This window comes from Capricornis sumatraensis, chromosome 2, assembly GCF_032405125.1.
Source record: "Capricornis sumatraensis isolate serow.1 chromosome 2, serow.2, whole genome shotgun sequence".
NCBI lineage: Eukaryota > Metazoa > Chordata > Mammalia > Artiodactyla > Bovidae > Capricornis > Capricornis sumatraensis.
The window spans coordinates 117,820,495-117,845,185 of record NC_091070.1 but is presented as its reverse complement, the minus strand read 5'-3'; the positions used below and the strand labels follow the sequence as shown (position 1 = coordinate 117,845,185).

General features: G+C 48.7%; 4 protein-coding genes across 5 annotated transcripts; 1 reads left to right on the top strand and 3 right to left on the bottom strand.

The window, feature by feature from the left end:
- Nucleotides 1–120: 120 nt before the first annotated feature.
- Nucleotides 121–4,096, bottom strand: SLC39A1 (solute carrier family 39 member 1). Its single transcript, XM_068964955.1, has 4 exons — nucleotides 4,051–4,096; nucleotides 3,126–3,344; nucleotides 2,831–2,961; nucleotides 121–1,711 (listed from the first exon to the last, which is right to left on the bottom strand). The coding sequence occupies exons 2-4, from the start codon at nucleotides 3,310–3,312 to the stop codon at nucleotides 1,055–1,057; spliced, it is 975 nt and encodes a 324-aa protein (XP_068821056.1). The 5' UTR covers nucleotides 3,313–3,344; nucleotides 4,051–4,096; the 3' UTR covers nucleotides 121–1,054.
- Nucleotides 4,097–8,036: 3,940 nt separating this feature from the next.
- CREB3L4 (cAMP responsive element binding protein 3 like 4) lies at nucleotides 8,037–12,343 on the top strand. Of its 2 annotated transcripts, none has more exons than XM_068966090.1 (9): nucleotides 8,037–8,171; nucleotides 8,550–8,796; nucleotides 8,941–9,056; nucleotides 11,030–11,122; nucleotides 11,255–11,361; nucleotides 11,477–11,545; nucleotides 11,643–11,727; nucleotides 11,921–12,017; nucleotides 12,150–12,343. In XM_068966090.1, exons 1-9 carry the CDS (start codon nucleotides 8,040–8,042, stop codon nucleotides 12,341–12,343), a joined length of 1,140 nt encoding a protein of 379 aa, XP_068822191.1. In that variant the 5' UTR covers nucleotides 8,037–8,039. The 2 variants fall into 2 exon arrangements, with proteins under 2 accessions (XP_068822191.1, XP_068822190.1); XM_068966089.1 differs by having other exon boundaries at nucleotides 8,037–8,231.
- A 684-nt stretch (nucleotides 12,344–13,027) lies between these two features.
- Nucleotides 13,028–15,100, bottom strand: JTB (jumping translocation breakpoint). Its single transcript, XM_068965687.1, has 5 exons — nucleotides 14,696–15,100; nucleotides 14,514–14,551; nucleotides 14,223–14,305; nucleotides 13,694–13,773; nucleotides 13,028–13,311 (listed from the first exon to the last, which is right to left on the bottom strand). The coding sequence occupies exons 1-5, from the start codon at nucleotides 14,776–14,778 to the stop codon at nucleotides 13,155–13,157; spliced, it is 441 nt and encodes a 146-aa protein (XP_068821788.1). The 5' UTR covers nucleotides 14,779–15,100; the 3' UTR covers nucleotides 13,028–13,154.
- Nucleotides 15,101–19,435: 4,335 nt separating this feature from the next.
- RAB13 (RAB13, member RAS oncogene family) lies at nucleotides 19,436–23,161 on the bottom strand. The gene is made up of 8 exons (XM_068965356.1): nucleotides 22,936–23,161; nucleotides 21,557–21,617; nucleotides 20,645–20,705; nucleotides 20,334–20,411; nucleotides 20,139–20,228; nucleotides 19,952–20,017; nucleotides 19,801–19,854; nucleotides 19,436–19,643 (listed from the first exon to the last, which is right to left on the bottom strand). Exons 1-8 carry the CDS (start codon nucleotides 23,057–23,059, stop codon nucleotides 19,566–19,568), a joined length of 612 nt encoding a protein of 203 aa, XP_068821457.1. The 5' UTR covers nucleotides 23,060–23,161; the 3' UTR covers nucleotides 19,436–19,565.
- Between the last annotated feature and the right edge of the window lie 1,530 nt (nucleotides 23,162–24,691).

Here is a 24,691-nt window from a genome sequence, read left to right as displayed (position 1 = left end):
CTCTCTCAGATTCCCCACGTGCCCACCCCTTTCCCAAGACAAATGAATCAGATACCGAACAGATGTATAGAAACTTGTTTTATTTGGGTAACATTTCCCAAAACAGGTCAGTTAGTAAAATAGATTCTAGAGAATATGGCCCTATGCATAGCCCTCCCTCCCCCAAAAATAACCCTGGGGGTGAGCCTTCCCCTTCCCCCTTGGGATCCTCTAGTATAAAAAAAATTTTGGCAGCTCAGTGTTTATCATCTAGGCTTGGGGCACCGTGTGCATGTTCAGTACTACTAGGGTGCAGCACAGTAATGGGGGGGTGGTAACTCTGCCAACATGCCCCCATCCCCAGCTCAGCAAACATTTCTACCACAGCTCACCATCTGGGACCAAAACAAGGAGAACCCTTCCACTGATGTGCTGGCCAGGGCTCAGCACCTTCACTTGTGCTTTGAGAAAGAAGGAGGGGATTTATTTGGCACTTTAAAAAGAGAGTAGTGAGCAGGACTGGAGAAGCCAGAGGAGGTACCAAAACTGGCAGCAAGAGGCCATTTGGCACTAGTCCCCTGGGAGAAGGGAAGAGAAAGATAGATATGAAAGTAGGAGCTAAGAAAAGTAGGAGGAAACCACTCCAAGTGAAAGAGGGCTGAAATGGGCTAGAACCAATAGGGCTGCCAATTCAGCCTACGCCTTCTCTACGCCTCTATTCCCCCACAGCGGTTGGGTGCTCACCTCCAGCCTTACAAGTATCCACTTGTCCCTATGTGTAGTGTCTGACCCCTGATACTAGCACTCACTGTCTTCCCTAATCCTGATGTCCCTTAATCATATCTCTAGTGACTTGACCATCTTTTGTCCCTTGGGCCTGGGGGTCAGGCTCTTGTCTGCCCAATTTCCTCTCATTGGACAAACAGTCTCAAAGGCTCCAAGCCTATCTCCCAAAGAACTTTTTGGCCCTCAATACCTCCCTTCCCCACTCCTTCCTTTTCCCCACACACTGGGAGAGGGGGAGGGAGGTCAAGGGCACGTGGTACCCAACCTTCCTTGCCTGTCTTGGAGCTTTCTAGATTTGGATAAAGAGCAGGCCAGTGAGCAGGGCAAAGCCTGCTAGAAGCAGAATGACCTTGAGGATTCTCTGCTCAGAAGTGGCCAACTCCTGGGGCAGGATTTCCAGGAAGGTGATATAGAGAAAAGTGCCAGCCGCCATGCCCTCCAGCACAGACTGGGCGAGCTGGTGTAGTGGCCCAGCTGACTCTGCCAGAGCTGTACCCAGTCCAATGCCCAGGGGTGTCATGCATGAGAAGAGGATCCCACAGCCAGCCACCACCTGTGCTCGCAGGTGGCTCTGCAGCAGCCGCAGGGACAAGCTGACTGCCAGGATACCCTTATGGAGCACCAAAGCCAGGCACAACTCCATGGCCCGAGCCTGGTCTCGCTGCAGCCCCACCGCCAGCCCTTCAAACACTGAATGCAGGGCCAGCGAGAAGACCAATACAGAGGCACGCAGCGCTGAGGGAGCTGATGAGGCTCCGCCTGCCTGTGGGACCCCCAGTCCATCGTGCCAGTGCTGTGGCCCACCATTCACTGTTCCGAGCAGAGCCCTTGTCTCCTCTCGAGGTGGTGGTCCCGACTGTTCCTTGTAAGCCAGCGTGATCTGCTCCATCACCAGGACCAGGAAGAAGCCCATGGCCAGGATGAACTCTTGGAGAGGGAACTGGAGCTGCAGGCAGAAGGGACAGCATGGAGTTCAGGAGACAGGCCAAGAAGGGAGAGGAAAAGTCAGATGCAGGGTTTAGTCCCAGTTATACAGACCGGGGGTCCCACACAAACACAAAGCCACTCTCAGTTATGCAAAAATACAGTCACTTGGTGCCACAGACTGAGAATGACATACAGCCATACAGATTATGGTGTCACTCCCAGTGTTACATGGAAACCATGGTTTCTCAATTTTGGTTTTGGATCGGACAGTTCTTTGTTGTAGAGGGCTGCCCTGTGCCCTGTTGGATGTTTAGCAGCATCCCTAGCCTATACTCATTAGATGCTAGTAGCAAGGCAAGCCCTCCCTCCCTAAGTTGGGACAACCAAAAATATTTCATTACTGAATGTTTCCTGGCGGGTAGGAGGGGGGTGGATTGGAAAGGTGGCAAAATCACCCCCAGTTGAAAGTCACTGACGTAGAAAAGTGCGACATGTAGGCCACACACTGGCCCTCTTTCCCAAGTGCTCACACACTAAGCCACATACTGTCACAGGGACAATCAGGCTTACACACAGTCACACAGAGACACAGGTCACTCAGTCACAGACATAAATGGTTACAGTCAGTGTTACTTCCTCAGTTCCTCCAACTGTCTCAGTTTTTCCAATAAGACTGTTCTGTGCCTTGGACATGATCTTCCCCATATCCTTCTTTCTTGGGCTATAGAAACACCAGGTCCCTGGAAATTGCCTCCTACCCATCCCAGGCCTGTAGGGTAGGGACCTCTATCTCCAACCCTTCAGGAAAGTGCTGAGAGGGTAAAGATGACTCTTGGAGTGCTATTATCTTCCTGGAAGCTGGAACTAGAGACACCCACAAAGTAGATCATGTACCTGGTAATAAGGTTCCTCACCCTGTCTCAAAGGGTACACAGAGGTCACATAAGGACTGAAGGCGTAAGAACCCACAGAGTTGTGCTGCTCTGTGACTAAAAATCACAGCTCATGGGGTCACAGGCCAAGAGTCCTCATACAGTCATAGAGTGACACACAAACAGATCCATACAAACCACCTCTCCTGGAGTGTGTGACTGAACGTCCACATACACAGGGTCACATGCAGATGGCCAGGGCTCACCGTCACATGCAGGGCTGCCAGGGCCTCATCTATAGCACCCAGGTAGTCAGGCAGCAGGTCCAAGAGACATGTGGCCAGAAAGACACCGCCCGCAAAGCAGCTTACAAGGCTCAGGGCTTTTTGGCGGGAGGCTGGGCAGGAGTGGAACACAGAGGAATCAGTAAATGAACCCCCTTTAGGCCCCACTACCCAATCAAAGCAATGGTCACTCTTGCTGTCCCCTTAGGTCCACTTCCTTAACCCCAGGCACTTCCCTAAGCCAAGCATCACGGAACAGGGGAAAGGAGAGGCTTACCTGAGGCTTCAGGGTTAGCTCCCAGCCGCCGCAGCACACAGACGGGCACTAGACTGCAGATGAGGGTGAGCACCAGCAACAGCACCAGGGCCCCCAACTTCACCTCCAGTCCCATGGGCACTGGGGCCTCTGAGGCTGCTGCCTCGGGGCGCCACACCAGGAGCTCTGGCTCTCCCCAGGGCCCCATGGTGGCTGCGGTAGCTCCAATGACTCTCAGACCTAGGAAGATAGAGTGAGTGGGTCACAAGGGAAATATGGTATCAAAGAAAAGGGAAGGATGGCCCGAAGAATGCAGCTCCCTCATCCCAGCCACTTTCTGACCTTCCCTATCCCAGAGTGACTCATCCACTCCTGACCTGAGGCTACTCCTCTTTCCCCTATTTTATCCCTTTCAAGTGAATTATTCAGGGACCTAGCAAGGGGGAAACTGAGGTATGGGGACTGTGTGAATAGCTCATTACTCTTTCACATGAGGCGCCCAGAAAACTAGGGAGCTGGGCTCCTTTAAGCAAAGTAGATGCCAGCCGCCCCCTCCAGGAAGGAATGGATGAAGCGAAAAGGGTTCAAGAAGAGATGTCACGGATAGCTTCGTGGACCACCTGAACAGGGCGAGGTGGGGTGCTTTCCCGCTCCCATTTCCCCAGCGCCGCCATCCCTCTGAAAGCAGAGAGCGACTGTTGCAAGCCACGGGCTGGGATGTGGGGACAGAAGACCAAAGAGGGGCCCTATGAGTCCGGGGTCCAGGAACGGGCTGACCCAACAACTGAGGGCGGTGTCTGGAAGTCCGGGCTCTGGGAGGCGGGGTCTGAGGCCACCACAGTGCCGGGAAGCTGAAGAAGAATGCGAGAGCTGGGACTCCGGCTCTTAGGCTCGGGGAGGTCTTGGTGGCCGACCCCGATCCCGCTTTCTGGGACCCAGCACTCACCTCTGGAGGGTCTCACTACAAGGCATCCGCTTAGTTCCGGCCGCGAGTCGGGAATTCCCGCCCCCTCCCCTTCTTTTCCCCCTCCCCTCGCGTCCACCGCGTACCGGCCCCCCAGTGACCAATGACAGCGCCTAGAGGGCGGGGCCAGACTGGGAGTGACGTGAGCTAGGAGCAATCAGAGGTCGGCAGCCAGAGTCCGGCGGAGGCGTGGACGATCTGGGGGAGTGCGGGGCTGTGGGTGGGGGGTCGAGCAAGGGAAAGGAATTCAGAGATCTAGACCTGAGAACCTTGGTCTCGGTGATGGTCAGACCCGCGGATCTGACTGGTCTACAAAGGCTTCGATCCTTCGAAGATTCTAAAAGAGAAAGCTAGATGCTTCTCCGCGGGCAAAGATGATGCTCCATACCCTACCCCGCATTCCCAAGTCTTCCGCCTTCCACATCTCTGAGGATATCTGCCTGGTCCTGGGCCAAAGTCTGCTTATCTCTTTTAGAAGATTCCAAGATCCCCTTCTGGGCACCAGGGCGCCAAAAGGAAAGCATTCCATTCCTAAGACTGACTTCCTTGCTTGATTTCACTTGCTAGCACCCACAAGGAAGAAAAAAAGACAAGAATCGAAAGGGAGGGCTAGCAGAGTATTTCTTGAAGTACCAATGGTGGGAGCTGACGTGTGCAGCCTTCTGCCTGTTCAAGTGGGTAAAGTGGTGGGACCCCTCTAAGGGGTTGCTGAAACCCCACTTGATGAGGAGCCTCTCTCCACACACCCCGGTCTATCCTCACCATGCCTCAGGACAGCTGGCCAGGATTCTCTCCAATCTCACCTGGATCTCTCTATCTTCTCTCCCTCCAGCTGCATCAGCCTCTTTTCTGTTTTCTGTTCCCCAGCCTCTTTTCTGTTTTCTGTTCCCTGAATGAACCAAGTCACTGAAATCTTGGTTCAGCTACTTACAAAGTATAAACGAAAAGCGTTTCTTGCCATATGAGTAAACAAAGGATGTTGGAGCCATCAAGCCACGACAGCTGCGTGGTGAGCCCAGAAAGAACTCAAAATGGAGAGGAATGGGCTGCCCGGCTGCCAAGCCCTTAGTCATTGCAGCCACCTCCCTAAAGTAACCCCTGAGGGGACTCAAGATGGGAAAGAACAGGATAGTGTCCCCACATAGCTAAGGTGCAAATCAAAATAATTTCAATGAGCGCAAACTGTTAATGTCTTTCCATACACAGAGAAGTGCCAAATTCATTAACTTGAGATATCTGGTTTTCTTTAATTAATAGTAATCTTTTGATGTTCTGAATACCTGGTCTTTGTTGCAAAAACTATGTATCCTGATTCCTCCCTTATCTTTTTGGAGTTGTCGCTCAGAGCTATCTGAGAGGCTGCCTCTGGGGCCTGAAGGCCTCAGAAAGACCACCAAATAAAACATAATTCTGAGCTTTTAGATAGAGCAATTTATTTTAATCAACAAGAGTAATCTTGAGAAAATCGTTTAACTTCTCTCTGCCAGCTGTGAATTGCTATGAGAATTATATGGGTAACATAAAAATGCCTGACCATATATCAGTTACTCAATAACGATTAGATCCTATTCTTCTCTTTACCTTCAACCTATCTAAATTTTCACAGGAAGAATACCCATTTGAATTCTGAATCCACATCCCAAGTTTCTGTGCTTTATTTATTTTTAGATTATGATTTAAAATTTTTTATTGGAGTATAGTTGATTTGCAATGTTGTGTTTGTTTCAGGTGTACAGCAAAAAAGTCAATTATACATATACATATATCCACTCTTTTTAGATTTTTTTCCCCATATAGCTCACTACAGAGCATTGAGTAATTTTCCTGTGCTATACAGTAGGTCCTGATTAGTTATCTATTATTTTATTATTATTTATTATTTGGCCATACCTTGAGGCATGTGGGATCTTAGTTCCCTGACCATGGTGCGAACCTGTGCCCTCTTCATTGGAAAGCAGAGTCTTAACTACTAGACCACCAGGGAAGTTCCAGCTATCTAGTTTATACAGAGTAGTATGTATGTGTCAGTCCCAATCTCCCAATTTACTCCTCCCCCTCCCTTACACCCTAGAAATGGTGAATTTGTTTTCTACATCTGTAACTCTATTTCTGTTTTGTAGATAAGTTCATTTGTACCTTTTCTTTAGATTCCATATATAAGGGATATTATATGATATTTGTATTTGACTTACTTCACTCAGGATGATAACCTCAAAGTCCATCCACGTTCCTGCAAATGGCGTTAATTTTTTTTTATGGCTAAGTAATATTCCATTGTATATATGTACCTTATCTTCTTTATCCTTTCCTCTGTTGATGGGTATTTAGATTGCTTCCATGTCCTGCCTGTAGTAAATACTGCTGCAATGAACATTTGGGTGCATGTATCTTTTTCAAATTATGGTTTTCTCCAGATATATGCCCCAAATTTGTGTGATTTATTCACTGAACTAATCTTTATCTGAAGTACTCTTGGGAGGCAGATGAAAATCATACCTAATCAGTATAGCTCCATTAAAAAAATTTGGTGGGGGGGGCATGCCCAAATGCATGTTGGATTGTAGCTTCCCACCCAGGGACTGAGCCTGCACTGTCTGAGCTGGGAGCAGGCAGTCCCAACCACTGGACTGCCAGGGAAGCCCCATTATTTTATTCAAAGTGAGTTCCTGGGCCATCAGTCTCTAGATGAAAGCAAAATGTCCCAACTTTTGGTGTTATTACATTTGTGTCATGTTATCTGTCTCCTCTTTGGTAAAATTGTAAATTATACAAATGCAGAATACATACTGGATACTATTACTGGTAACTATATGCAAAAAATTAGTCAAACTCCCAAACCACATCCGAGTATTTGAACCTTTTGCAGTTTTCTAGACCCTTGTCCCTCCATTAGTTAACCTGTGAGTATGTATACATAATTGCTGTTCTTTATCAATAGCATAATGCATGGATTACGGATTTGAACAACCCACGATTGCGCGACTTTCCAAAGTCAAAGCGCTGTCTGGTTATTTACTCCCGGCCTAGATTCGGAGTCACGTGGCAAGTGAAACCAAACCAAGCCTCTGCCCACATTCCCGGAACTTCCCCTCACCCCACCCCCTTCCCTACTGTAAATCGTCTGGCTCTTACCCTCCTTCTCATGAACCAAATCCCTGCCAGACAAATAAATGCTCTGGCTGCATTGGCCTCTCTCCCCCTCTCTCTTGACAGCCAATTCCCACCAGTTACGGAGGAGCCTGCCTGCAGAGGGTAATCCCGCGGGCTCAAGGCACAGCCCCTCTTTAGCTTCCAATCAGACTCAACTGGGGGAGGAGCGCCATGGAGTGGGGGAGGGGTGCCTCTGTCAGTCTGCGGCAGTCCTATGGACACTTCTCTCCTGTTTTCAGCCCCGCCGCAGTCTCCCGTCTATAAAACTGACGGCTAGAGAACAGGCACCAAGCGTCCTGTGCTCCATTCACAGACATCTCTAGCCTTCCCTGAGGAGCCATCAAACCCTCAGGAAGATCTGCTGTCACTAGGAGAAACTGAGGCGAAGGGGCCAGGCTGATGTCTTAAACCCGGTTTGTGGACACTCAGCCTCTTAATCACTGTTCCAGATACTGCTCCCCTACCGTGGCTCTTGGCTGGGTACAACCCACTTCTGTAGTGTAAGGCTGGGGGCGGGGTTTGGCTAGGCAGGTCCAGGATGCGAGATCCTGGAAGAAAGAAAAGGTGTACTGTTTGGGGCCATCGACGAGCTAGGCTGGCTTGGCAGGGCTGGGCTCTTCGAAACAGGTAATAATACCCAGGGGGGGTGCCTGTTGGTCTGAACCAGAGGGATAAGGCCGAAGGCGAGATCGCTGGAGTGACATTTGAGGGGGCTGCACAGGGGAGAAAGGGGTATAATGGAAAAGGGAGAGGAGCTCAGAAACTGTGGGGTGGGGGAGGGGGAGAGCCCTCGTTCTCCTGCAACTGCCGCCCCCTCCCCCATGCCTCCCAGCAGAACCATGGATTTCAGTACCCCTGACCTGCTGGACATGTGTCTGGAACCTCCAGAAGATGTCTTCTCAACAGGATCTTTCCTGGAGCTGGGACTCCATGGTCCACCTTCAGAGGTTCCAGTGACTAGGCTACAGGAACAGGGGCTGCAAGGCTGGGAGTGCAGTGGGGGCCACGGCTGTGTGAGTGTGATGAATGGGAATGGGTATGGGTTGAGACATCTCTTGTGGTAAGAAGTGCAAGAGGCTTCAGTTTCCACTTAGAGGTCTGAAGACAGAGCCCCTAAAATAGACATGAGCTGTAACTACCCTCATGTCCAAGGACAGAAGGGACTGACACTGATCTAGTCTTGACATTAGATAGGACTTCCAGAGTTCAGACATGAGCTGTAACTACCCTCATGTCCAAGGACAGAAGGGACTGACACTGATCTAGTCTTGACATTAGATAGGACTTCCAGAGTTCTTCCCTATACACATTCACACCCTCTTCTACTGTAGGGTCTTCAAGAGAGTGAGCCTGAAGATTTCCTGAAACTTTTCATTGACCCCAATCAAGTTTACTGCTCAGAAGCATCTCCCGGAAGTGACAGTGGAATCTCTGAGGATCCCAGCCATCCAGACAGTCCCCCTGCCCCCAAGCCACCCAGTTCCCCTGCCCTCTATGAGGTTGTCTATGAGGCAGGGACCCTGCAGAGGATGCAGGGGGAAGCCGGGCCAGCTGTAGGCCTCATCTCCATCCAACTAGGTCAGTGTTCTTTGTGGGAAGGGGACATTGGCCCTCCAGGTCCAGTTCTAACCCTGCAGTTAAGGGGGTTTCCCCAACCTATGCCACTGCCCAGAGCCTGTGGCCATCCACATCCTTTCTCCCAGCCACTTACGTCTCCCTCAGATCAGTGGAGCCCACCATTTGCGGTGCCTGACGCCTGCGTGGTCAGTGAGCTGCCTCCTGATGCTCACATCCTGCCCACGGCAGCTACTGTAAACTCAGCGCCACCTGCAGCCCTGGTGAGTCTCGGGGAGTCACTGGACTCAGTACTCTCTGATACACAGAACTGGGGAAAGGGGGTTGAGAGGGGGGAAACTGATGCTGAACATTGTCTTTGCCCCAGTTTTTGTGGCATTGGGCCTGAATGCCAGAGGGATGTGAGCAGGAATGGACAAGAGAGACAGGAGCCCTTGGGGTTAAGGGGGTAATATCTCGGTTAAGGAGAGGGTAGGGTGAGAGAATCCAAGGATAGGGCTCAGGAGAAAGCCTGGTCCTGCGTGCACTGTCTACTCAGTTAGGGCCATTGTCTCAGCCTTGAGTCAGGACATGGAAATGGGATGGGCCGCCTGGGAATCCAACTGGTTACTGGGCACAGGGTGTAGAAGCAACTGCAATTACAGCTTTTATTGGAACAATAGTTCAGCAGTCACCCACTGCCCATAGTTACAGCATAGGGGTGTGACACGTCACATACCTTCCCGAGGGGAGCTGGGCTGGTTCCTTGCAGTGAGGATGAAGAAGGGGCCTTGCCCAGGTCACTGTTCCTCTCTTTATCCTGAAAAGAACTCCTTGTGTGCAAAAAGGCAGGGAGTAAGTTCTAGCCTCCCTGCAAATCTGTAATTGAAGCTGAAACCAGAAGCCAAGCCAAGCACCTTAGAATCTTGGGCTGAGGAATCTTAAAAAGCCTGAGGCATCTAAACTTGTGTGTGCATCAAAAACACTAGGGCATTTGTAGTGGATTGCCAGGGAAGTCCTAGTTGTTGTTGTTTTTTTTTAATTTTATTTTTAAATTTTATTTTTTTTGTGTTAGGTCTTCATTGCTGTGCAGGCTTTTCTCTAGTTGTGAGGAGTGAGAGCCACTCTCTAGTTGTGGTGAGCAGGTTTCTCATTGTGGTAGCTTCTCTTGTGGGACACAGGCTTGAGGGCGTATGGGCTCTTCCCAGATCAGACACTGAACCCATGTCTCCTGCATTGGCAGGCAGATTCTTTACTACCAAGCCACCAGGGAAGCCCTGGTATTGTTTTTAAAATATATCTTCTAGGGGAATTCCCTGGCAATCCAGTGGTTAGGACTCAGGGGTTCCACTGCAGGGGGGTATGGAATCGATCACTGGTTGGGAACTAAGACGCTGCAAGCTACATGGCACAGCCAAGAAAATAATAAATAAATACCCTCTAGGCTTCATTTTCAGAGATTTTGATTAGGTGGATTGGGAGGGACACCCCTTTAATATAGCACCAAACAGTATCAGAAGCAAGAAAGGAACATCAGAAAAAGTCAGAAGTAGAGTGGTTTAGCTAAAAAGTCAAAGATCATCAGAAGGCAAAAAGCAATTTCCTCTTGAGTCACAAAGTGAAGTATAAATCTTTCAAAAAGGAGTATTAGTTAGAAAAGTAAGCTACTCAGTTGATGGGCCCACATTAACCAGACACCATCTACCCTCCCCACATACTCTGTTCAGTCTGGTTGCCTTTGGGGCATTCTTTGAGAGGGAATAGAACTTCAGTCTGAGAAGTAGGGCTCAGATTTGAGGGGAGAACAAGCCACCACCCCAGGGATCTCCTTGTGGCTGACAGGCAACAGTAACACTGCCAAATTGAAGATAATGGCTGAAGATGAATCATTTGTCTGCTGTAAGATTAAGCAAACTCTACCTTAGTGAGTTACTCCACATCCTCTCCAGATACTCCTAAGGTCTGCAGAAACGTGCATCAGAATAGGTCCTCCCTAGCCTGGTCAGACTGCCAAGGGCCTAAGTCTGTGGACAAAAAATACGACAAAACCACCTCCTCTTTCCCTAGTCAGCCTCAGGAAGTCCCTGTGGCTTAACTGAGAGTCTGTCTGAATTAAGGTCCCTGGCCCTCATTTCATTTCATGGTTTGTTATTCCTCAGAGCAAACAGGAAACACTCCCTAGGAGGCATGAGAGGGGAACAGTCTTGAGAATGGGATGACCCTCTCTCCATTCTCATCTTCTCTCATGCCCCAGCAGCTGCCCTGTCAAACTTTGTTCCTGACAGAAGAGGAGAAGCGGCTGCTGGGACAGGAAGGGGTTTCCCTACCCTCTCACCTGCCCCTCACCAAGGTAACACGCTTCCCCCAAGGGTATCCCAGTACTGCAGCCCTATCAAGGCCTCTGAGGAGCCAGGAGAGCAGGACAAAGTTGAGGAGCTGGGGGAGGCCGAGGGCCCAGGACTGACACACCCTGGGCCTCCAGGCAGAGGAGAGGGTTCTCAAGAAGGTCAGAAGGAAAATCCGTAACAAGCAGTCAGCTCAGGATAGCCGGCGGCGGAAAAAGGAGTACATTGATGGCCTAGAGAGCAGGTATGTTTGGATTCACGTTTCTTTGCTTCAAGCCTGGGCCCCTGTCCTTACCAAGGCTGGTGAGGTCAGGGATGCACGATTACCAAACCTCATCCGACCTTTTCACCCTCCCTAGGGTGGCTGCCTGTGCTGCACAGAACCAGGAACTACAGAGAAAAGTCCAGGAGCTAGAGAGGCACAACATGTGAGTGAAGACAGTCTGCGTGTTGGGGGAAGTGTGCTGCACACATTCTTGGGCCCTGGTTCCCAAGAGATCTGATTCTTCGTTCCTTGTTTCCCAGCTCCCTGGTGACTCAGCTCCGCCAGCTGCAGATGCTTATCGTTCAAACCTCCAACAAAGCTGCCCAGACTAGCACTTGTGTTCTGGTACCATTGTCTATTTCCCATCTCCCCCGTCACCTCCTCCACCTTCTGCCACATTTCCACCCCTATGCACCTCACTTCCTAGACGGACCTATTATCCCATCTTTGATGACCTCAACTGCCCCCTAGTCACTCTGCCCTCTGCTCCCTTCCTTGATGGTCCCCACAACCCAAGTGTCCTCTTGCTTCTTCCCAGATCCTTCTTTTCTCCTTGGCTCTCATCATCTTGCCCAGCTTCAGCCCCTTTCAGGGGCTGCCAGAAGCCGGGCCTGAGGATTACCAGCCTCATGGAGGTGAGAGGCAAGAGCAAGGAAAAACTCTGTTTTCTGGGTAATCAAGAAATGGGAGGGAGGCCGTGTCCTGTCTAGGATCCCTGACCAAGGGAGGGAGCATTTTTCTACTGACCTTTTTCCTTCACTCCACAGTGATTTCCAGGAACATTCTGACTCACAGGGACATGACAGAGAATCCTGAAAATGCAGTGGTAGAGTCCAGACTGGAGGGGCCACCTGGGGCCAGGGGTGCAAACAGCTCAACCAGGACACTGCTCGAGAAGGTGGGAGTGAGGGCAGGCCCCAGCAGGCACATCAGAACCGTGTTACATGCAGATGAAATGTGAGCTGTAACACCTCCTGGCTCACTTCCCAATCACAATAACGAATCCAGGGCTCTGCTACTGTTATGCTTCCTCCTGGGGTTCCCACTCAGGGCTCTTTGGCCTCAGGGTTCTGAATCCCATAAAGATGCCCTTGATGTCTGTACCCCATGGCTTAGTTGGCCTATATCAGGGGGAAGCTCAAATACTTTCATTATGTATCTGTGATTTTATTTCTTCGAGGACAGGGTTAAAGGGAAACTGATGTTTTGGCTAAGAAATAAACTTTTTTTTGGTAAAACTATATCCTGACAGTTTTAAGTAAGTAGTGGAAAATCCCATGGATGGAGGAGCCTGGTAGGCTGCAGTCCATGGGGTCGCTAAGAGTCGAGCACGACTGAGCGACTTCACTTTCGCTTTTCACTTTCATGCATTGGAGAAGGAAATGGCAACCCACTCCGGTGTTCTTGCCTGGAGAATCCCAGAGACAGTGGGCCCCCGTCTATGGGGTCGCACAGAGTCGGACACGACTGAAGCGACTTAGCAGTAGCAGCAGTGGAAGAGGAAGAAGATAGGTACCTGGTAAACTGGGGCCTAAAATCACTACCCCCTTTCCCTCTCTACCACCCCATGACTTCCTGCCCCATACCAAATTACAGATAGGGAAGGAAATGATTTTACTCTTTTTATTCTGCTCATTAATTATATAGATGGGGAAGATGAGAGAAAGGGGGTGCTACCACAAGGTTCCAGAGAACCAGGGGCACAAGTCAGTTTATTCTACCTCCTGTCTGAGGCAGGGTTTCTAAGACCCAGATGAAAGGAGAGAAAGTAGCTATATGGACTCAATTTGCTTCCGGACCTTTTCCAGAGCCTTTCTGTCCAGCTGTCGCTGACGAACGATGACAAGGCAAGCAAAGACCAAGGCCAGACCTATGACAGCCCCTTCAAATTTCCAGAATAAGCGTTGTTCCATCAGAGCTGAGCGGCAGCTGAGGGCAAGAAGAAACAGTTATCCCCAGAAAAGATCAGAGAGCCTCCCCCTCTAATCTCTCTTCTGCTTCATCCTAATGAAGGTATCTCCAAAGGGAAGAGAGAAAACCAGAGTCAGCCTTCTAATGTGTTTTACAATGTATTAATGCCCCTCAAATATTTAATTTTTAGTGAGATAAACAGAGCTGATACTAACCAATTTGACTGATAAAAAATCATGGGAGGAGAGCTGGGACTTGGGTTCAAATAATTTGGCTTCAAATCCCCTCCCCTTTCCAATATGCCAGCTACCTCCAGAGGAAAAGGAAGAGGCAGGACTGTTTACCTAAAGTCACAGGAGGAAGTGATCCAGGAGGGTTCAAGAAGAGAAACAGCACTTACCTTTTGAACTCACTCCTCTTAGATGAGCTGCATGTTATTTTCTCCACGTATCCTGTGGAACCACACTCAGGGGTGGTTTTCTGCCAGAAGGAAAGCATCACAGCACATGTTAGGAATGGGCAGCAGGAGAAGCAGGGCACCATGACCAGTTGTCTAAGTGCTATGGCTCGGGGCTGGTAGGCAACAGAGAACTAAGGAGGAGTTGGGGGGGGGGGGAGGGGAAGGGGTGACAGGGTGGTGTTTACATGACCAGGAGTATGTGTCAGTAAGAACGCTTCAGGCTCAACAGCCTAGGAGAGGCACGGGCAGGTTCTGGAGCCTACTAGATTAAAATTGAACAGACCACAGTTATTAGCTGAACGTCGCCATTAACTTGGAAAGGAACAGGAGGAAGACAAGTTCAGATCTGGACTTACACTGAGACGTCAAGAAAAAAGGCCAAAAGACAATGCAAAGGCACTCCTGAGACAGTCACACCGTCCCAGTCTGATTCAGTGTGAGAAAAAAGGGAGAGAAAACAGATACTCACAGCCTGGAAATTAGAACACGGAGCACACTCTTCGGCCACCACAAACTCTTCCACCAGCCAGCACGGCAAATTTGAGGTGCTCACTAGAGAGGAAGAGAAATGCAAGCCTCAGACTTCCTTCCGAAATTTCTGCCCTCAATTCTTCTCCCCTAAAATTCTGCCCATCAACTTCCCAGCACAGTTGTTGAATGTCCTCGTCCCACGTGGTACTGCCCTTTCCCACCTCATCTCTTGGAATATGGGAAGATGTCAAAACAAAATTATAGGAGCGACGAGTTCACCATCACCCACCTGACAGTTTCTCTTCCCGCACGGGAGCCTCTGCTTGGCTGCAGCGGGTGGGGAGAGGGGCAAAAGTCAGAAGCCAGGAAACAGGGAACCCCCACTCCACCTCCGCGGTCCTGGGACGCGGGGAACGGGGACGACACGATCCTCGCATGCCCTCCTTTCCCCTGCCCTCAGGCCCTCCTTACCAGAGCCTTAAAGTGAACGCGCAGAGCAACCAGCAGAGGCGGTGGCCCTGGGGGAGGCCACGCCCCCCCGCGCCCGCCGGCATGGAGTGCTGCGTCGCACCTGTCGGGACAGAGGGACCTGCCTGCCTGTCCTCGTGCCTCGGTCGGAACGCAGAGTCCGCGCTTACACGGCAGTCCTCCGAGAGGTTCCAACTCAGGGCTGCGAAATGCTGGAGTTGCCTATCAGATTAAAGGCTCTGTCCGTACGCCCCCATGGCCACGGCGATTTGTTGGGTAGGACCGTGAGTTTCCTTCTTCGACCGGTACGGTCCTGACGAAAGGCCGAGGAGGCGTACGGCCCTAGCATTCCCTCGGCTCCGCTTCCGCTCCCGGCGCGGCCATGTTGCGCGCGGAGGATCCTGGGCGCGGGCCCGTTTCCAGAGCCAGGCCAGGGATGGGAGGCGGGGGCCCACGGCTGGCCTGATGGGCCTCGTAGTCTTCCGCCCGCTGCTCCCTGGGAGTTGGATCTCCCTGCACTCGTGCGGCGCGTTGTGACCCACTGGCTTGGCGCACCGTTGCATTCTGGTCCTGGTAGTCTTTTGCGGGAACGGAGAAAATGGCGGCGGTCAGCCTGTCGTTCGTTGCCGTATCTCCCTGGGCTGTCACCTGTTTGCCCCTCTGGGCAACGGCGAGACATGAAAAGGAACGACACTCCGCCCTCTCAGGACTTTCCTCTCTCCATAAAACCCGAGGACTCACAATTAAGCCTCCGATTTTCTGACACTCCTCCCCATTCCCACCTTGAGCGATGATCAAGGGGAGAAGCTGGGTTGGAGTTCCAGAGCTGAAGGCAAAACTGTTACTTTCTTCTCCCTCAAGGGGCAGCAATATCCGAAACTCTGTGAATGTGAAGGCTTCCCCTGTCTCTGGGCTCCCACTCAGTTCTACTTAGATGGGACCATGTTTAGTCGCTAAGTCGTGTCCGACTCTTTGCAACCCCATGGACTGTAGCCCACCAGGCTACATGTCCATGGGATTGAAAGATGCAAAGGAAATATTCATTAAAGTACTTTGTTTTCTTCTATTGCCTCACATTTGTATCATACTTTTTGAATTTAAGCTCATTTTGATTCTCTTCTGTAATCCTGAGGAGTCAGTTGGTATTGTCCCTGTTTAATGAATAAGCTCAGTCTGTTACTTGTCCAAGATCATACAGCTAGTAGGGGAGCTGAGGCCTAAGTCCAGACTTTCAACTCCCAGGCCAGACTTGTGCCTGTTTTCCATCCCTGTGGAGTCAAACCTTGGCAGAATGTGGGTCAGGAAGAATCCCTGGGTCAGGAAGATCCCCTGGAGAAGGAAATGGCAATGCCTATGCCAGTGTTCTTGCTTGGAGAATTCCATGGACAGAGAAGCCTGTTTACAGTCCATGGGGTCACAGAGTCAGACATGACTGTGCAACCAACACTTTCAAGTAAATCTAGGCCCTATTAATAATCTGTATCCTGCCTCTCAAAATCAAAGAAATTCCCATACTTTTTCCTTGTTAATTCTGCTCCACACTCTCCTCCCTCAAGAAGTCTTTCTAGCCTAAAGGCCACAGCTACTCTCCCCCACATCCGTAAGGGCTAGAGCACTTTTGGCAATTAACATTATGTGTGGTGTGGACTCTTATGATGGTCCAATGAATAAGAATACACCTGCCAATGCAGGGGACACGGGTTCAATCCCTGATCCTGGAAGATTCCATATGCCTCAGGGCAACTAATCCCATGAGCCACAACTACCAAGACCACACTCTGCAACTACTGAAGCCCAAGTGCTCTAAAGCTTGCGCACTGCAACTGCCGAGTCTGTGGGCCTGGACCCTGTGCCCCTCCACAAGAGAAACCACCTCAATGAGAAGCCTGTGCACCGCAACAAAGAGTAGCCTCCACCTGCCACAACTAGAGAAAGCCTGCACACAGTGAAGACAGCACAGCCAAAAAAACATTGTATCTGGTGCTATGTCCCATAGATTCTATCTTCCTATCAGACTGAAATCTGACTGCTCAAGGACAAGAACTAACAGACTGGAAAGATCATTGGGTGGGAGATGAGAAAACAATACCCCGGTGAGGGCTGAGTTTCAATTTTGCTTGTAACTATTAATTTGTTCCTTTAGGTTACTATTTGTATATTATTTGTCAATAGTTCTATGTGATAGAAAGTAGGGTATGGGGGTTTTTCCCCTCAGTATTTTTTAGCTATGATAAGTTTTGGTCAAAACATAGCATTCTGTTACTCCTTACTCAGTCCCACTAATTGTACCAAGCAACTAAACACGGTCTCTATGCTGAAACTGGATTTTAAAATATCCACTCTGGGGTATGACAAAGAGGCCCGTCAGTCTTCTTGCCGGGACTCACAAAATGCAAGTCTTTCCTCACCTCTTGAGTGAATTAAACTAGCTGGGCAGTTGAGTACAGAATTCAAACATAAGCCACAGACAATAAGGATTATCACCCCACTGAAGCTTAGATACTTAATTCATGTACCAAATTATTTTCTTAGTCCTTCTGGCACTGTCAGACTCTTTTTTTCTGAGTGTTGTCTTTTACCAGCAGAAACAGCAGCACACAAAAGACTCTGCCCATGACTCCACGGTTGTGCTATCCACTTCTCCACTGCAGGCTTGAGGATGTTTTAAATTCCTTGAACATTGATCATTTCCCTGAGTAAAACTTCTAGTGGTACTTTGTCTAAACCCAATCTGATATTTTCATCATCTTGATAAAAGATCGAGTCTGTGAGATAATTTTGCTGTTTAGAAAAATACTGTGAATTCATTTGCAGCACTATTTACAATAGCTAGAACATGGAAGCAACCTAGAGGTCCATGGACAGATGAATGGATAAAGAAGCTGTGGTATATACATACAATGGAATATTACTTAGTCATAAAAGGAACACTTTTGGTCAGTTCTATGAGGTGGATGAACCTAGAGCCTATTGTACAGAGTGAAGTAAGTCAGAAAGATAAAAATACCATATACTAACGCATACTTATGGAATCTAGAAAGACAGAACTGATGAAATTATTTACAGGGCAGCAACAGAGACACAGACATAGAAAACAGACATAGACACGGTGGGGTGGGGGCAGGCGGTGGTGCGAGCAGGAAGGTAGGAAAGAGAGGGTGGGATATATGGAGAGAGTACCATGGAAACTTACATGACCATGTGTAAAACAGATAGCCAATGGGAATTTGCTGTATGACTCAGGGAACTCAAATTGGGGCTCCGGAACAACCTAGAGGGGTGGAATGGGGAGGGAGATGGGAGGGAGGTTCAAGAGGGAGGGGACATATGTATACCTATGGCTGATTCATGCTGATGTTTGGCAGAAACCAACACAATTCTGTAAAGCAATTATCCTTCAATTTAAAAAGTAATTTAAAATTTAAAAAGAAATTGCAAATTTCCTAATCAAACAGATGCAAATCAAAACATGTCTTGTCTTTTTCAAAGATTTAAAATATAAAAAAATAGTGCTGGCAAGAGCATATTTATATAATGTTGGTATAAGCATAAATTTATGGAGCATATTTAGAGGACTATAGAAATACTAACTAAAATGCAAATTCTACAAAACCGTCTAATTATAAAATCTATTTGTTCAGTTTTTTTTTCTGAACAAGCATTTGTATAGTGCAAATGCTATTCAGAAGACAATATTTTTTAAAAATAGTGGAAACTAAACACTGTGAAGAACAAATAGGGTCTATGTATACTTAAGGGAACTCAAGCCTAGGTTTTTTGTTCATGGTTCTTTTGCATGTCAGTAGTTTTGCTTCTTTGTTATTCAGTCATTAGGAGCTGTTTTTGTTAAATTTTACTTGTCCCTCTTCCTTTAAGTACCACCCAGAGGTTATTTTAACTTGACCACTGTGCTTGGCACAGAGTAGATGCTCAATAAATATTTATGACTAAATGAACCTTTTTTCTGTCTCATTTTCTCCTCCTATCAGAGCAGGTAATAATACTTACTACTTACTTAAAGGGATTTTTGGCAGAATCAAAGATGCTTGCAGAAATCAATGAATAAAAAATACTGGTTCTCCTGTTTCTCTGAGGCTAGGGTTATCACTCTCTTGGGAAGGCCCAGGAAAGAGTCCTTCTCTTTTAGAATCTCCTGGACAAGACTCTGCCTGCAAGGATCCTCTAAATCCCATATTGGAAAGAGGATGTACAGACTTTCAATCTCAGAGAATCTCTGCTCCTTGTCTCCCGCATCAATTAAACAGCTGGGGAAGGTCTGAGACCTGTAGACTAGGCATCACAGGAACACAGCCAGATTCAGGCAGACCAACCACCTCAGAGAGACAAGAATTAGGTTTATGAGTAGAGAGCGATTCCGACAATGACAAAAGTTGCCCAAACCAGGAACATCTGTGCAAACGGTGGCCTTTAATACTGAGAAAGACCATGCAGAGTGACAGCATAGGACCAAACCTTCAGAGGGTGGTACTGAGCCAGCCTCTCTCAGGACCCTAAAGCCCAATCCAGTAACAATAAATCAACTTTTATTTACATTTATATTTGCCCTGGAAACCCAGAGAAGGTCTGAGGCCTAGGACCATCTATCTTCCTTTCCTCCTCCCTCTCTTCCTACTTCCTTCTCACCTTCCCAATTCTTTTTCTTGCCTCTCCCACTCTATCCTGCTTCCTTTCTTTTCCTCTTTCCTTCTCCCTCCTTCCTTTGTTTCTTCTCCATATTCTCCCCATTCTTCTACCATCTACCCATCTCTACCCCTCCAAGCCCCATTTGCTATTTCTCCCCTGCCCAGTCCCTCAGCCCCGCCTTCCTCAGATTCAGTCTCCAGGCTTAGGGTGGAGAGGCAGAAAGGAGTCGTCAGGCCAAGGAGCACTTGTTGGTATTCTTCTTGTCACAAGTTTTCAGGTCAGTGCTGGGGGGCTTACTGTTGTTTTTCTAGAAGGAGAAGATACAGGGGTCAGGGTGAGAATGGCTGGCTGGGGCCATAAACTGAAGGAGATCCACCCTCACAGGTAGTATTAGCATTGTTCCCCTCATCAGTTTTTACCCCCAACACACACACACTCTCACACACCCAGCACAACCAACTCACCAATCTCCGGCCTCCTGACTTGAGTAAGATGTCCCGTGCCAGGGAACTGAAAGCCTAATGGGGAAAGGCGAGATTGGTTAGGATAGGTTGAAGGGGAGCATAAGTCTGTCTTCCAATCCTCTTTGGGGGTGAAGGATGGGGTGTGTCTCACCTCATCTACATTCATACTGGATTTAGCACTTGTCTCGAAAAATCGGATTCCATGCTCCCGAGCCAACTGCATGGGAAAAAGTGGTAAGAAGAGAGTTGGACAGAGGGCAGTGGCCACGTCCTCTGCAATCCGGCCTTATCTTGGCCCTCCTGGCCCAGTTCTGGAACATTGCCCAACCAGCTCTTACCTTATCAGCCTGCTCCTTCTGCACCTTCCTCTTGGCCTCCATGTCACACTTGTTCCCCAGTAAGAGGCGCTCTACCCCAGCCGAGGCGTTCTGGGAGCAAAGATAAGAGTAGAAGCTGGGTCCTGCTCATTTTCACAGTCTCCTTCATCCTCTAGGTTCTACCCAATTCCCCCACCTCTCTGGAACTGTCCTCACCTCTTTGATGCTCTTCATCCAGTTCTGAATATTCTCGAAGGATTTCTCATCTGTGATGTCATATACTAGGATAATGCCCTGGGGAATGGCAGAGTTCACAATGGAGGCTTGTACCATATTCCCCTCTTCAGGCTTCCCACTGCCCTCTAAGTGACCCTGTAAATTCTATCCATAAGACTAATTACTAGGCCATATGGGGCCCTCTGCAACCCACACTATGCCCCTCCCCATTTTTCTCTGCTCCAACCTCCTATCCCTCTGTAGTCGCACATTCTATCACATCATCCCTTGTCCAGAAATATGCTTCATACCATTGCTCCACGATAATAGGCAGTAGTTATTGTCTTGAATCGCTCTTGGCCAGCTGTGTCCCTGAAGGGGTAGAATATTTCATGGGGTGAGATAGAGGGAAGAGGTCTCCAAAGAGAGAATTCCACTCCCATCCCCCAAGAATTTAGCTTTTGCAACAAGGAGTGTTAAACAGAATCAGGAAAACAATAAAGGGAAAAAGGGATAAGAGACTGTTGGGCTGATACTGAGCGAAGGTAAAGGCTGAAGAAACAGATCTGTTTTATTGTTTACTTTGTGCCAAGCACTGTGTATATTATCATTTTATTTATGTCATTTTGCCTAATCTTCACTCTATCCTTGTGAGACATGTTTTCCTGGCTCTATTTTACAAATGAGGAAACAGATTTAGAGAGGAGAAATAACTAATGAAGGTCATTCTGTAACAGAACAGGATTGAACCACATTCTCCTCTTGTCTATTGTATCATAATGCCTCCCTTAAGCCTCTTACTGCTTGACACCTTGAGTCAGGGTCTCCAGCTTCCTCAGGGTAGTCGGGTCAAACCTCTACTCTTGGCTTTAAGGGCTCTCCACTGGACAGAGAGTCAAGTCTTAATTTTGCTACTTGCTATTTGACTGTTTAGAGCTTGTTTCCACATTATAGCTCAATAGACAGTTGAGCTAACTAGACAGTTGCCAAGTTCAGAGGTGTCTCTGAGTCCAGGACAGGCAACAGAATTACAAAAAAGTTGAAGATAGTTGAGTGAGCAGGGAACGAGATGAAAGGACATCTGAATGAGGTGACAGAAAGGGATTAGAACATGTACTGGAAGGAGCGATGGGAAAGCGAGAGAAATGAAACTAAAGAGAAACTACAGATTATAGGAAATAAATGAGTAAGTCTGGTTTCGAAGTCCTGGGGGATTCACTCACCAGACTTGCAGTTTGATCTTTTTCCCCTCTATATCCACCGTGCGGATCTTGAAATCAATTCCTAGGGGTGGAGAGGGAACACTGAAGTCCAGACATGTATGTATGTGCACGTGCCAGTGTGTGGCGAGAGGGACGGGAATGGAGCAGTGCAGAGATTCTTCAGGGAAGGCACTTGGGAAGCAGTCTTGCAGGAAGTATAAAACTACGGGGATTTTCTCAAAGCAGTACTTGTACAGCAAGCGTATTGTTTTTACTTAGATCTTATAGACTCTGTGGGAAAGAAGATCTTGAAAACTCTGCAAGGAGGCTAAAGGCCTTTAAGGCACTTCTTGGGTCCACTCAGCCATGCCAGCTGACAACTCTCTCAATTCAATCTGTCTCCCCCAAAATACTACTTTCTAATTCCTTCTCCCTTCTGTTGTCTTGGAACCCTCTACTCTCCATTCTCCCACATAGCCTCCTGACCCTACAGGGTGAAGAGCAAGGAAAAAGGAAGCTGCTACCAGTCCATGTGGATTAATAGTATGCCAGGTTCGGAAACAAGAAAACTTGAGTCTAAACAAGATTCCCCTGAGGCTGAGATATGAGAGAGGATATTTTCCCCTCCACTTTCTAACCAGAATTGTCTTGAGACTCTCTTGGTCTTACTACCCAGGCCAGAGGAGGTTAAGAACGATGAGGGGGAGGAGGGGAGACAATGTTCTTAGTGGAAACTTGTGTACCTCCCCTGAGCCAATGAGGAGCCCCAGGGAGCAGGCTGAGTCACCAGGCTGACTCAGAGACCCCAAAAGTCCCCTCAGTCCCACCTTCCTTACCAGGCTGACTGCATATTCATGATCCCAGTCCTTGGGCTGCTCTCGGGCACACCCAGCCCCTCTGTGCCACCCTCCCCAACCCCCTAATAAGTTGAGGGGCAGAGAGACGGGAAAGTAGATGGTAAGGTGGGAATGCAGTGGGAGAGTGTGTGACTCGGTTGGGACAGAAAGAGGCTGGCAAGATTGGGAGACAGAGGGTCAGGGAAAGGGGAACACAGGAAACGTGGAGAATGGAGCACGAGTTCTAGGTGGATGAGGGTGGGGGAAGACGAGCTGAGAGGGAAACCGACTCGGGTTCATGTGAATTTGTGGAGACAAGGGAGACAGGTGGCACCAAGAAAATAGGGGTTGGCGCAGGCACACCTGAGGAGTGATCTGGAGGTCTCAGAGAGGTTAGAGGTTTGGGTACCATCCTGAGACATATAAGGGGGATGGGTCTGAGAGAGAGAGGCTGAGGGACTGGAGTCCAGAAGCCGGACTCTAAAGCGGGCCACTAGTAATCCAACAGCCTAGGAATGAGGGTATGGGGTAGCTGGGGATCTAGGCTATGGCCAGTGGGCTCACCGATGGTGGAGATATAAGTGTTGTTGAAGTTGTCCTCTGCAAAGCGAATGATCAGACAAGTCTTGCCCACCCCTGAGTCCCCGATCAGCAGCAACTTGAAGAGGTGGTCGTAGGCTTTGGCCATGGCGGACACTGGGGGTGCCGGGAGAGGGGTGGGGAAGCGAAGGGCACCGGTAGGCGGGACTGGAGGGTTGGCAAAGGGAGCGGGCCCGGAGCCCCAGCCAGGAAGTTTTCCTCCCTCTCCGCCCAGGCTCTGGGAAAGAGGAGAGGCGGCACTCCTCCGGGCCCCACCCCGTGCCCGCCCATCCCTTTCAGCTGGCCTCCTCGGACAGCCCAGCCTCCAGCTCTCTGGCTTTCCCTTCCCAGCCAATGCTGGCCTGTCTCCCTAGCCATTTTGAACAGATTTTGCTCAATATCATACCCCTCTTTTGACTTCGCTCTTCCAGTCAGAAGCCAGAGAGGCTGGGGTGAAGTGGAGGTTTAATCAGAATGACCAAGGGAAGAGGAATTTTAGAGGAATTCGGGGAAAACGAAAGTTTGGGGGAAATAAGGGTGAAGGCCAGGATAACACAGGAATTGGCAAAAATTGGAGACTGATTTTTGAAAGGGGAACTCAAGAAAAATAGAATCCTTCTGGGGCAGTTTCTAGAATTCTGGCGTTACTTTTCCAAGCCCTTAGTTTTAGAATCCCAACTCTTTTTGAAAAAAGCGGCATGGCTGGAGTTGGTGGCTATTTGTTGAGTCAGTCTGCCCCCTGGTGGAACAGAGTGAAAATTAAAATTAATTATACTATAGAATCAGCTCCACACATTCCCTCTCCCAGTCTCCAAGCCCATACATTGTTCACCTAGATACATTCTGGAGCTTCATCCTGAACGGTCTTCCTTCTGGGAACCTGTGTATGAATTCTCTGACAGGCCAGCTCAGGAAGATAGAGATTGAGACTACAAATGTCTGGTGTCATTCTCTTGATGAGATGTGGATCTTTTAACACACTCCGGAGGCAGTACTCCTAACACACTAATGAACAGACTGTGAATGTGTAGCCTTGGCAACCAGAAAGCTGAAATATGGAGAACATGGCTACACAAAACCAAATTTATCTTTGCTTTGGAAAAAATATTCAAAATACCTGCTTTTCTAATAGCAGGTCAGTCCGTCTTTAAACATAGTGTACCGGTTATGAAAAGGAATCTTCTGTCACTTCAGTTATCCTTGTCATACTCTGTGCCAATGTTTGTCCCTCTCAAACACAGCTATTCAATTCTCTTTTATCCTTTATCTCACCACTCATTATGTCTTCAAGTTGTATTACAAAACTCGAGTATTCTCTACTTCTCCCTGCTGGTCAAACTATCTCTCACTAGTGCTTTAAATTATTCTTCAATTTTCATGGATCTGTCTGATAAAAACCTATTAGGTCTTTTTCATTTCTGATCTTGTCTGAATCTGGACTTTTCATCCCCAGCAATAGACTATTCTTTTTCACCTCTCTAAATTGTTGTTGTTGTTTAGTTGCTAAGTTGTGTCTGATATTTTCTTTCCATGTCTGACTCTTTTGCAACCCCATGGACGGTAGCCCACCAGGCTCCTCTGTCCATGGGATTTCCCAGGCAAGAATATCAGAGTGAGTTGCCATTTCCTCTTCCAGGAGATCTTCCCGACACAGGGGTTGAAACTGCATCCAGTTGCATTGGCAGCTGGATCCTTTACCACTGAGCCACCTGGGAACATGTCACTTCCTCAGAGGTTTTTC